This window comes from Melanerpes formicivorus, unplaced genomic scaffold (assembly GCF_026170545.1).
Source record: "Melanerpes formicivorus ecotype bairdi unplaced genomic scaffold, bMelFor1.0.p_v2 SCAF_3, whole genome shotgun sequence".
NCBI classification, from domain to species: Eukaryota; Metazoa; Chordata; class Aves; order Piciformes; family Picidae; genus Melanerpes; species Melanerpes formicivorus.
In genome coordinates, this window is record NW_027142355.1 from 28,429,078 (window position 1) to 28,441,572 (window position 12,495).

Genomic DNA, 12,495 nt, shown 5'->3' on the forward strand with positions numbered 1-12,495 from the left:
ATTCACTTTAAAAGCTAAGTCTACCTTCCTCTTGTGATGATACATCTGAAGATAAGAAAGAAAAGATGTAAAAATGAAGGAGCATTTCACAAGCATAAGTAAATACTATACCCCGAAGGGAATAATAACCCATTACACAATGCATATGACTCATCACTTAAAGGTATGTATTCTTGTTTCATTTGTAAAATATGACCCTTGAGGCAATTAATTCAAACCTGACCTACATAATCTGAACTTCAGTGGCCAATTCAATTTTTTTTTTTCATCTGATAGAACAAGAAGTATAAGGGAGAATCTCTGAGCTCCGGAGGTCTCTCAGCAGCTGGCCCAGTTAAGAAAGGGGCAGTTGGGTGTGTATTACAGGATCTGTAGCAGTCAGAAGGGACAAAAAGGCCAATTTATCCTTTCATAAAAAAGTAAAATTTTGGAGTTCCAGTGAGGAATGAAAAATGAATGAGGTTAAAGACAGATGGGGAGACTCTCCAACTGTCTTTGCCAAAGGAAGATTTCTCAATAGAAAGAGATGACAATTCATGTCCAGCTTGAGGAAAGCCCATTCATAAGGCTTTTCTGTGTAGATGAGAAACTGAGCAGTGAACTCAAGCAGGGTAGCAGGAAGATTCTCCAGAGAACTCATTGCTTTTTCCTGCATTTCAGGTAGTACAGTGAATGGCCCTAATGGATGAGTAGCATTTTTATTCTAGTTGTCTTCTTGGATGAAGGCATGGGAGATGATACTTCTAGTCTATCAGACTGTTGTACCAGAAGGTAGAGTAAAACCTTTCTTAACCTTAGGGTTGAGAGGCAGCCCTTTGCACAACATGACATGAATGGGAGTCTAAATTCATCCCTCGGCTTGGGGTGGTCAGTGTACCTGTACCCTTGCACCCTTCTAATTTTAAAGTGTGGGCTTTTCCCTGATACTGATGCACTCTTTCCTTGAAGGAGACATGCATGAGATGCAGATTCAACGTAGAAAGAAGGGCCAATGTTTCCCCTTTGTGAGAGAAATTCTTTGCTGGGCTTCTGTGACAGCTTTATGCCATTGAGTGAACACAGATAGAGGATCAGACCCTGAGTGTCTTCAGATAGGTAGTGAGGAATGTTTTCAATCATCACATGCTCACCATCCACAGTTTCTAGGGAATTTCTCCTACCACTATTTAATAAATCTAAAGCAGATTTTGGCAGATGAATTCTAGGTATTTTGATGAGTATTATGAGTACAGATTGTTCATGGGCTTGTAAACATTGAAAGAAATTTAGGGTATTTTAAAATTCTCCTGTAATACAGCAGGAAATGGCATCTAGTAGGGAGCAATTAAGAAATACTAAAGATCATTCAAGAGACTACTTACTGGAGAATTAAGTAGAAGTCTGTGGAAAGAGATGATCTGCATAGCTACAGGATCAGTTGTTGAAGGTCATGCAGAAAAAGGTACTTTTCCCTAATTTTGTAACCTGGCATATCTTGGGATGTTCATGGTTAGAAGAGATTAAGCAGTGGGAATATATAACCAAACTGGTTAATAAATGCAATATTAAAAATGTTACAGAAAAGGATCCCCAAATTACCACTTGTTCACTCTTGGGGAATCAATGTAGAGGACAGGCTTTCAAAGAGAAAATACTGGCCTCAAGCGCTTCAGAAGCAGAAGAATCATCTGGCACAACTTATAACAGAGGTTAGAAGACAGTTATTTTGTAAACAGGCTCCTAATCAAACACCATTTCAAACTGTGCAAAATTTTTTCACAGGCACAATGCAAAGTGAAAGGAAGGAACAAGCTGCTTCCCTCCATGTGTAGGTCACACAGGAACGGGACTTGTGAGTAGAAATGAAAGGGTTTGTGCATCCTTACGCACTGTCTAAAACTCTTGGGAATTTAGACAGCACTGTCTAAACTAGTAACTTTTTTCCTAGTTAGAACAAATGGTCAAAAGAACTCATGGAATAGAAATTAAAAAGAAGCACATTCCAAGTGTTGAAACATATGGTTCAATAACTCTAGAACATTTTTTTTCCACTCTTTGAAATACCAAATTCAAAGAAGGCAAACTGTATTATTTTGATAATGTTACCATGGAAGGTAATATAAATACAACTAGTATGATACAGTGTTAATGTAAAGGAAATCTCAATAAATATGAATGAAAATGATAGAGCTGAAGTAAGGCATTTTTGCCTTCCAGAAGAAAAAGTTTCAGAAATATTGAACTTCAAACATGAAAGCTGAAAAGCTCAGCTTAAATGCTTCTTCCATTTGGTGGCTGGCATATTGCCCCCCAAACTTTTCCAATCTCAGTGAAACTCCATTTCTGACAAGGATTTGTTGCAGGAAATCTTTTTTAGCAGTTGTACTGCTTATGTCTTCTACTGGGATGAAAAGAAACAGAGAAGAGCAAATGCCACAGGCTGTGTCAGCTGGCTCTGTTCCCTGAGGCTTTGGGATGCAGAGCATCCCTAACAGCTCCTGCTGCTTATGAAACTGACCCTCCACTCATACTGTGACTCTCTCAGGGCTCTAAGCCACAATTAAGCCTGAGGGAGTGAATTAAGGGTCTGGAGACAGATAGCTGCCAGGAAAAGGTGGGAGCTCTTCTAAATAGCGTGCCAACAGTTTTAGACAGATGAGAGAGGGTTTGTGAGGTGGCAGAAAGCATGAGCAGACCTCTAGGAAACCACACTTATCTTGAGAATTTGAAGCGCTTTAGTTTGTTTTAGCTAGAAAAGAGAAACCCTGAATCATAATGTAGTGCAAATATGTAAAATTAGCAGGACAGACTGGTAATCTGTTTGTGTCCACTGAGGGTTAAACGAGCTAAATTAGCAGCTCGGATTTGGGTTAATTATTAGAAAGAAGTCTTTCCAAACCACCAGGCGAGCAGGTAGAGCAGCTTTCTCCAAAGCTTGTTTAAGCAATGTTGTGAAATATGTTTCAAAAGGAGGTTTAATAACAGCTTAGACAAATATCTGTCAGGTAGTGGCTGGTACATTTGCTCTTGCAGCAGGGAAGTCCAGACCAGGCTAGACCTTTGTGGTCCCTCCCAGCTGTACTTTCCTTTGATGCTTTGGGATGTGTGGCTTTGGTTTTCCCAAGAGCTAGAACTTCTGAATGCTGACAAAAGCAGCTTCCTGGAGAAGCCTGGTGAGAGAAAACTGTAAGAAAAAGGCCTTAAATAACAATTAATCAGTTAGCTCTCCTCTCCCAAACTAAGGAAGCAAAAAGATATATATAACCTCAGCTATAGGTTGTGTTATATTGTTTGTCTGGGTTTGGTCTATTCAAGACCACCATCTGTCTTCTCCTTTGAAAATGGTATGCTGGTCCTAGTGCTTTGCACCCCTGCTGCAAATAGTTCCTTGCCACTGTTAATTTTTGTAAGGACTGTATGAAAGTTTTGGGGTTTTTGGCATATTGCTCATGCATAGGGTCTGGAACCTCCAGCTCAGGATGGGGCAAGCTGTAGCTATAGGCATACTCTGCCAGCAATTTCCTCAGTTGCACAGTACAATCTTGTTTTGCCACTTATGATTCTTCCCCTTCTTCCTGAGAACTAATATCCTTCCTTGAGAAATAAGCTTGAGGTAAACATTAAATATATTTGCACAAAATTGGGGGGTGTTATTAGCTGAGTATTCAGCAAGGCTTATTTTCTCACTGTTTTTTTTCCCTACATCTTGTTCAGACAACAAGCAACACATACTCTGAAACTTGTGTGTGTGCATCCCATTTCTTGATGAGGAAACAGATCATAGCAGGTGTTGAGTGAGCTCACAATCCATTATGGCAGCAAGAAATGAAACTTTCAGTCAAGCACTTGGTGTTTTACAAGAAGAAATTTTAGACTGTGAGGGTGGTGGAACACTGGAATAGGTTGCCCGGGGTGGCAGCTGAGGCCCCATCCCTGGAGATATTCAGGGTCAGGCTTGAAGGGGCTCTGGGCAACCAGCTCTGGTTGCAGATGTTCCTGCTGACTGCAAGAGGGTTGGACTGGATACCCTCTGGAGGTTCCTTCCAACCCAAACCATTCTATGATTCTATGATTAGTGGCAGAACAAATGGCAAACAGAGCTAGGCAGACACAGAGGCAGGGAAGGCCACTGAGTGTCAGAAGCCTTTAATAGAGCAAAATATATGGCTTGGGAAGTATCAAAGTATAAAAGACTCTGGATTAAGGCTATATTCCACCCTTTGTGCAATGAGAATAAACTTGTGTAGAGCTGCTGGGGCAGACTCTTAGAGATCAGCAGTGGCAGGAGATGAGTATCCTTATGGAAAAGGAGATCCAGATCTGCCTCTTCCTGTGTGATGGCAATTATCAAGCACATTGCCATGCATGGAAAGAAAAAGAATGAAGGAGACAATTCCAATGGTCTGTTTCCATGTCTTTTTTTCAATATGTTAAAAGGTAGGATGGCATCAAGCAACTACTCAAAGGAAATGCTGCTCCTTAGCACTTAGGGGAGATAGTAAACTCTACAGTGAAGGTACCAGTCACTTTTGGATAGTGGGTTAAATTCTTTAAAACTTAATTTCCTTTCAAATCTGTTCCAATTCTGAGGAAGTCAAAATATTTGGCACAGAAGGTATGCAGAATCATGGCCTGAAGAGAAGCAACATTGCATATTCTCACAGGGAAACACAGAAAGCGAGTGAATGAACTTCTAAGGAAAGTCTGCTCAAATTCACATAAAGCAAAATCTAAAGAGCTGATTTCAGCAATAATCTTTTCTTTGGAAATAATTTTTGCTTAGAAGTAATCATTCCCACATAGTAAAAATCTAATAAATTTTGAGTTTGGTTGCTTTCACCGAAGTATTTTGTTTTCTGACTCATGGGTAAGTTGATTCTTTGATCACATTGAACACCATGTTTCTTTGCAGGGGCACTGATTTTCAGATTTAAATCAGAACCCACTAAATTACAAGCCATGATTACATCCAGATGAAATTCAGGTCCCAACACACATAATATTATACAAATTAGGATCATGAAGACTATTATGACCTTGAAGCTGTGAAAGACTGCAAATTTGCAGACATGCCATTTAAAATGCTTTGAGCAAACCTAGGTCTAATACTTAGAATTCAATACAGGTAACAGTGTATGATGATCATTAGAATTAAGATGAGAATATAAGCAGTAATGTAGCATGTCATAAAAAGTATAGGCCAGTTTAGCTTCAGTTAGGCTAAACAGACTACACAAAAAGTGTTGGGAGTGCAAAATGTGTAGGCAAAAGTTTACAGGAAGCAACTCCAGTACAACTAGCCAGTAAATGCAATCTTTGCCTTATAAAAAATTAAGTAGATTGCATGGTCATATCTGGACACCTTATTTAGATTTAGACACTCTGTATTATCAACTCAGGTAACAAAAGAAGGATCAGATCCATGACTGACCCTCTGCTCATGTAGAAATACCCAACTGCAGAAGCCCAAAATTCTCTCAACAGTTACTGACTTTAGTTAAGTTAGGAAATATTTGCCTCAATAGTTGATTTGGCAATCAGAAATTCTTCAAAATAATGCTTACTTTTGATTGTACATATTTATTTTCCCTCTTCCTTTAACACTTGTTCCATTTTCCTTTTATATCCACAGTCATCATTTGAATACATTTCCTACTTATCACAAGTAGCACTTGACGTTGCCCTGCAATCTGACTTAACCTCTGTTGCACTGTTCTGTGTTTAGTCACTGACTTTGCATGGTTAAATTGCAATATAAGCATCTTGCTATCAGACACTGTGAAAACCCTTATTTCTTTGGAAGCTGTTCCTTGGAAACTGCTGTTCTACCTCCAGCATGTGCAAAAAAAACCAACAAACTAAATACTGCTATTGTACCAACAACACATGCAAAATATTACTAAAGTGTTAGTGGAAGCCCCAAAGCTTCATGGCAAAAATCAAAGTATTTTGAATGAAAGTTCTGTGCCATTCACCACAAGAAGAGAAGATAACAGATTGTTTGCTGTGGGACTGACTCACCACAGAGAAGTTCATTCCCAGTTTAGGTACAGTAATCACCATCTGAGGAAAGCACACTGAGTTCAAGTTGATTCCCTGAGCTGTGATTGTACTTCCACCACTAGGAAAAAAAAATAATTAAAACCCCTCATGAGTAGGATAATGATACATCTGCTATGATAATCTTAATTACAAATTATATTTTAGAGCAAATGACAACATAAAACCAGAATTAGGGATATATAGAGTGAATGCAAATACATAGCTCTGAGCAGTGAGATCACTTTCCTGGGAAAGGAACTTTACACTTGCTGCAACAGCTAATCAAATACAAGAAAAGGAAAGTAGTTTTAAGGATTGTGGCATGGTAGGCTATAAAACAAATGCACACATTTTAAAAGAGGGTGTACACTTGTACTTGGCATTTGCTAACTTACTGCTTTCAGTGGTGCTGAAAAAGGTGTCTGTTTCACTGCTGACATTTTTCTGGCAAAAGCAGATGGCTTGGATTAGAGCTACTGAGACCATAAATATGTCACTTAAAAACACTCACATACTACCATACATATATGTTCATAATATTTATGTAGCGCTGGATTTAGACTGTTTTAAAATCCATTTGCTCTCCTGAGTACAGCTGAGTTGTCACATTAAATGATTTCCCTCACTAATCAGTGTAATGTCCAGATGCAGCACAGGAGACACACTTAGCTGTATGGTAGGTATCTCAGCAGGACATCACAGGTACGCCCAGCAGTAGCTAGGAGTCAAATGACATAAAGAAAAGACGTGCCCTTCCCCCTTCTCCTTCACCTCTGAAAGGAAATGATCTGCCCTCTGCAACTGCCCCATAATAGAAGCAATTGACATGACAGATAAGAGATAAAAATGCAATTTGTTTTGATAGATAGCATAGCCTTTCTTCTTTCATTCATTCCTCTTCTTATTTCTGTAAGAAACTTTTACTCACCTAAGGAAAGATTTGGCCGGATGAATTCTTAAAACAACAGGGTCTTCTCTGTAGGTGAAATGGCCACTCGCATCTCGAATAGCTTCATCAATTCCCACCCTCACAGGATATTCCTGAGGAATTTGTTGTGCTGGAGTGTAGCACTCCACAGTGCTCACTGAAATGCTGGAAGGACAGAAGAAGGCTTGCTTGTCAGCATTATGAAACAGGCTTGATTTAAAACATTGTCCTTTCCCAAGCTCCAGTCCTGCCTAGGGATCCACTTGTAAAAGTCCCACACTGCACAATCATTTTTGTAACATAAGCATGGTGTGAGGTAGAAACAGCAATACGATTGCTTGGGCTCAAGATTCATCTTAATTTGGTTGACTGGTACTGAAAGGGGTTTCCCCAGTGCTGATGACAGCCACATCAGCCCCTGCACTCTGCAAAGCCTTCTTCCAGCCTGGAATATGAGAGCATGCTCCAGGCTTAAGGAGAACGACTTGTTCTGCTGTAACCAAGGGATAACATCTTTCTCTTACCAATCCACAGGCTTTACCCTGTGTTAAAAACTTCAAGCAAAGGTGTTGATGAGGGATGTACCTGCTGACTGCAGGTGCTACTGAGGGGCAGACAGAAGGCAAGGAGGAGGAAGGAGAAGATGAAAATTTTGAAACAGCTGGCTGGATCCAATACAGCAGCAGAATCTCTGAGATATTTACTTTCTCTTTCTGTCTCATACTTGACTCTAGAAGCCCTCCTCCTACACTGAGCTCAGTGGGTGAGTGGGCAGTAGAGGGGTGAAGGATTCTGAAGCTTCAAGCACATGAAGTGTGGCTACAGGGAGCCCAGCACATCAGAGGCAAGACTAACAACTGATTACTGGTTTCAGTGATTTGGGCCCAACCACATTCAGGAGCCCTCCAAGTGAGTCCAAAAGATAGGAGAGATTGTCTCCAGATTAGACATGAGGGGCCTTTACTGTCACTTCTGAAGCTTTCCAGGAAGATACAGTTCTCTGTGCACCATAGAGGTTAGTGATTTGTTCATATGTATCTGAATGTTTTTACCACCTTGATCTAGCCCTTGATCTACCCTGGGGAAAGGTGGCAGTTTTGGCAGAGAAATATCCACCCAGAGAAACTAACTAAGACCTGTGTAGAAGTCTCTAGACAGCTTGGCTGGTGAGAAAGAGGGATGCTGGGGATGCCTCAACTGTGGTTTGATACCTAGAGGTCCACCTGACCAAAGCAGTTGTATGTCTCTGAGCTGGCTGTCATCTCACTCCTACAGTAGCTAGCTCAAATGGACCAGATGAATCATTGCCAAAAGGTTTATATATTTGTCCATTAATTGATCAGCTGAAATGATGACATCAATAAATGCCACCCTCAACTATTAAGTAGTCACTGAACAGTAGTGCTGAAGATCTCAGTAGTGATTAAATATCAGACTTAAATATCTAAAACCCTTTCTTGATTTAGTTAGACTTGGTGATTTGATCAAGAGCATACAATAAATCTTTTAGCAGCAAAGAATAAAGTGGAACTGTTGTGACTTTGACATTAACTAATAGGCTATAGTTTCTCAGAGTTCTCCACAGTGAAGTGATGCTTCACTACTACAATCTTCCATAATCATTAGAAAAGACTCAAAATTTAGAGCAATTGTTGTACATCTTGTTCCTGGAATACAGTGAGCCAGATTTTGTCCTTGGCCACAGAGATGCCAATCCTAGAGTCATCCCACTTTACCTGAAAGCAGGAGCAAGCAGGACTTGTACCATGGCAGAACAGCTACCACTTGTCTGGCCATATCAGAGAATGTGTGCTTGGTATTCCATATTATCGGCTGGGACAGAAGGCATTTCCACACAGAGCATGTTAAACATTCTTCACTGAGCTCCTACTGGAACCAGTACAGAGCCACAGAAAATTCTAGTTTAATCCTCAAAACAATTTTATATACACCAAGGAAAACTTCCAAACTGATGCTTCCTCTGGTTTGGAGTCTGTTCACTAGCAGTGTAGAAATAGCTGCTGTTCTGCACAGGATACACATTCCCACTTGGCAAATTCCCACTGAACAAACCAGCAATGGCAATCTGACCCACTGGATGATCACTGGCAGCTGCAGAGTAAACAGCAGCTCTTGATAATGCAAGAGAGGGCTGAGAGTGTCAGACTTAGGGTGACAAAAATGATGGGAAATGGACAGTTTCTAGTCCATTAGAAGCTGATTTGCTACTTCTTTATGCAGCCCTTTAATGAGGTTAATGTAGACATTACAGAATAAACAAATCTTCTAGGGAACTGCAGTTCCTTCAGAAACCTTTCACAATGTCCTCATAGAAAAGCTCAGGAGATGTGGCATAGACAGCTGGTCAGTGAGGTGGATTGAAAACTGGCTTGACAATAGAGTTCAGAGGGTTGTCATCAATGGCACAGAGTCAACTTGGAGGCCTGTGTCCAGTGATGTTTTCCAGGGACTGGTATTGGGTCCAGTTTTGTTCAATACCTTTATCGATGAGCTGGATGAGGGGATTGAGAATATCCTCAGCAACTTTGGGGATGATGCAAAATTGGGGGGGTGGCTGACACCCCATAGGGCTATGCAGCCATCTGACATGACCTGGACAGGCTGGAAAGCTGGGTGCAGGGAAACCTCATGAAGTTTAATAAGGACAAGTACAGGGTCCTACATCTGGGGAGGAATAACAGCAGGCACCAGTACAGGTTAGGGGCTGCCCTGCTGGAAAGCAGCTCCATGGGGAAAGACCTTGGACTGCTGGTGGACAGCAAGTTCTCCATGCAACAACAATATACCCTTGTGGCCAAGAGAGCCAATAGTATCGTGGGATGAATCAAGAAGGGCGTGTTCAGCAGGTCTAGGGAAGTTATTCTACCTCTCTACTCCGCCCTGGTGAGGCCACACCTGGAATATTGTGTCCAGTTTTGGGTTTCCCCATTCAAGAAAGACAGAGCTGCGGGAGAGAATCCAATGGAGAGCCACGAGGATGATTAGGGGACTTGAGCACCTTCCCTGTGAAGAAATATTGAGATCCCTGGGGTTATTAAGTCTTGAGAAGACTGAAACGGGAATCTCATCAATGTGTATAAATATCTGAGGGGTGTGTGTCAAGTCGAGGGGGCCAGGCTCTTTTTGGTGGTGCACAGTAATAAGACAAGAAACAATGGGTTCAAACTTGAACACAGAAGATTTCACCTCAACATGAGGGGAAACTTATCAGTCTCCTTCCATGGAGATTTTCAAAACCCACCTGGATGCATTCCTGTGCCAACTACCCTAAGTGGTCCTGCTTTGGCAAGGGGGTTGGACCCGATGATCTCTTGAGGTCCCTTCCAACCTTTAATAATATACTGTGACACTGTGATCCTAAACTCAGGATGTCATTCAGAATTGATGCTTATTGCTCTATTAGCTGTCCAATAGGTAAAAGGGGAGAGGAAAGCAATGCACATTTGCCTTTTATTTTTTTTCATTACCAAACATTTTAATCAAGCCATTTCAATATTATTTTAATGAGTACATTACCTTTTCAAGGTGCATGGTTTCTCACCAACAAAAACCCTTCTGGATTTTCCACTGTTTAGGTATTTTCCAGTTATAGTTAGCAATGTTCCTCCAGATTTTGGGCCATAGGTGGGATAGATACTTGTTATTACTGGATTCTGAGCCAGGGAGAGGGGAAGAGGTGTAAAAATAAGAACAGTGGATTGTTCAATTATTTTCAAAATGCAAAGGGGAAGGATCTTAAAATATTTATTAGCATTTCTATGTAGTAGTAATAAAAAAACACCAGCAACATAGAATTAACATAGTGGATTGGACTCATGGGGAGCCTTCTTCCAGTTAATTTTGAAGCTAATTTTGACAGCAAAGTTTTACACATAGTGCTTACCACGTATGAAAATGTGTTGAATATTGTTTTGCCATGTCCAACAGAAACACTACTGGATATATTAAAACCTGGATGTTTTGTAGCAGGAACTGTGCATTCCAGCCTTTGGAAAACAAGAAAAAACATGAGATTACATTATTTTTCGGGCATGATCTTTTTTGTGTTAAAAGAGAACCACTTCAAACTCATAATAATGGGGCATCCATACCACTCAAATCATCAATCTATGTGCGTCATGGATAGTTTAAAAATAACAGCTGAAAGAACTGTGGTCATCTTTAATACTCAATACAAACACTGTAGTGTTTGTACTTCACCAGAGAGGATCATTTTAGTATATAAAATACATTTCAGAAAAAGAGGAAGCATGCTAGAGAAAACAAATACCATCCATTCAACAGCTGAGCTGGATTTTGGAATTTTCCTTCAATGCCAAATTTTGGCAGACAATTGGGTTAGAAAAAAAATTGCATCAAATGCACAAATTTGTTGCACGAATCTAATTATTACCAACAATCAAACTTAAACTTTGTGGCAGCATGTGTCAATGTATTACATCACATTTACACGAGCTCATATGTGAAATAGTCTCATTAAGTAATTTTGTTTGCATTAAGACTGTTCAGAACAGCAGTTAGGAGAGTGCTCATTACTTCTGGAAGGTGATTTTTTTTGATTATATGTATAAGAAGGGAGAACCCATGCCACGATTTGCACATTACTTTGGTAGTAGATAGTCACATGCTTTGAACTGAGACAGGATTTCTTTAGACTTATTACTTCTGTGACATAAGAACTGAAATAACCTCTGTCTTAAACTTAAGCCATTATCCCCCTGTCTCAAACACTTATTTCTGAAGAGATGGAGAAATGCAGCTGAGGGCCATAAGCCTCTCAGTGACAAAATACCTGCATCTGGTCACATTTCTCGCCAGCAGGTTCACAGATGAAAAAGCCGGAGGTGACATAACTGAGCTCTGCAGGATCCCAACCTGCCCCCTTTCAAACCTTTCAATAGTTTCATTCTTCACAGCTCCCACAGTATTAACTAGATTTATGTGATCTCTATTTCAAGCCCTCTTTTTTGGGGAGCTTAGCAAACCAGGAGACTGTTTCCTGTTTGAAATTTCAAAGTGAGAGACGACACTTACAGACTGGAAGCTTTTGTCGGTAAAAAAATCCATACCGCGTAAAGACCATCTGTATAAATGGAAATTCCCAGTTTAGGTTTCTTACTTGTTTTTGTTGCTAGACTTTGCTTCCAGGGCACAAATTTGTCCTCCAATATGGACTACTGTATTTTTAAATTCAAATCTATTACTTTTGCTGAATCCAAAGTCCCATCCGCACAGTGTGAGTTTTGTCCCGCCTTCTAAGGGAGCACTGTTAGGGAGAATCTGTTAAAAAAAATAGTGTGTTAGTTACATCAGGTTTTCTTGAACTTCAAATGCAGTTAAAGAATGTGCAAAGGAATAATTTTAGAAAAGCATTTCTTCTGGTAGACTATGTCCTACCATTCATCTTAATTGTTCTTCACCTTTCATTTGTCACATTATGAGCTTCCCCTGACAGTGCAATAAATAACAAAACCTATACTAGGAAGCTTTGAGGGACAGTGTTTAGGGGCACTGAACAAGCTGTG

At 40.3% G+C, this 12,495-nt stretch overlaps 1 protein-coding gene across 6 annotated transcripts in view; it reads right to left on the reverse strand.

Moving 5' to 3' along the window:
- MET (MET proto-oncogene, receptor tyrosine kinase) overlaps positions 1–12,495 on the reverse strand; it is a 99,847-nt gene that overhangs the window by 27,454 nt on the left and 59,898 nt on the right. For all 6 annotated transcript variants that reach the window (XM_068169880.1, XM_068169878.1, XM_068169881.1 and 3 more), the window contains exons 6-10: positions 12,090–12,250; positions 10,854–10,956; positions 10,487–10,623; positions 6,950–7,114; positions 6,001–6,100 (exon numbers count right to left, since the gene is read on the reverse strand). In XM_068169880.1, the coding sequence (XP_068025981.1) occupies positions 6,001–6,100; positions 6,950–7,114; positions 10,487–10,623; positions 10,854–10,956; positions 12,090–12,250 (666 nt within the window). The remainder of the gene's footprint in view (positions 1–6,000; positions 6,101–6,949; positions 7,115–10,486; positions 10,624–10,853; positions 10,957–12,089; positions 12,251–12,495) is intronic.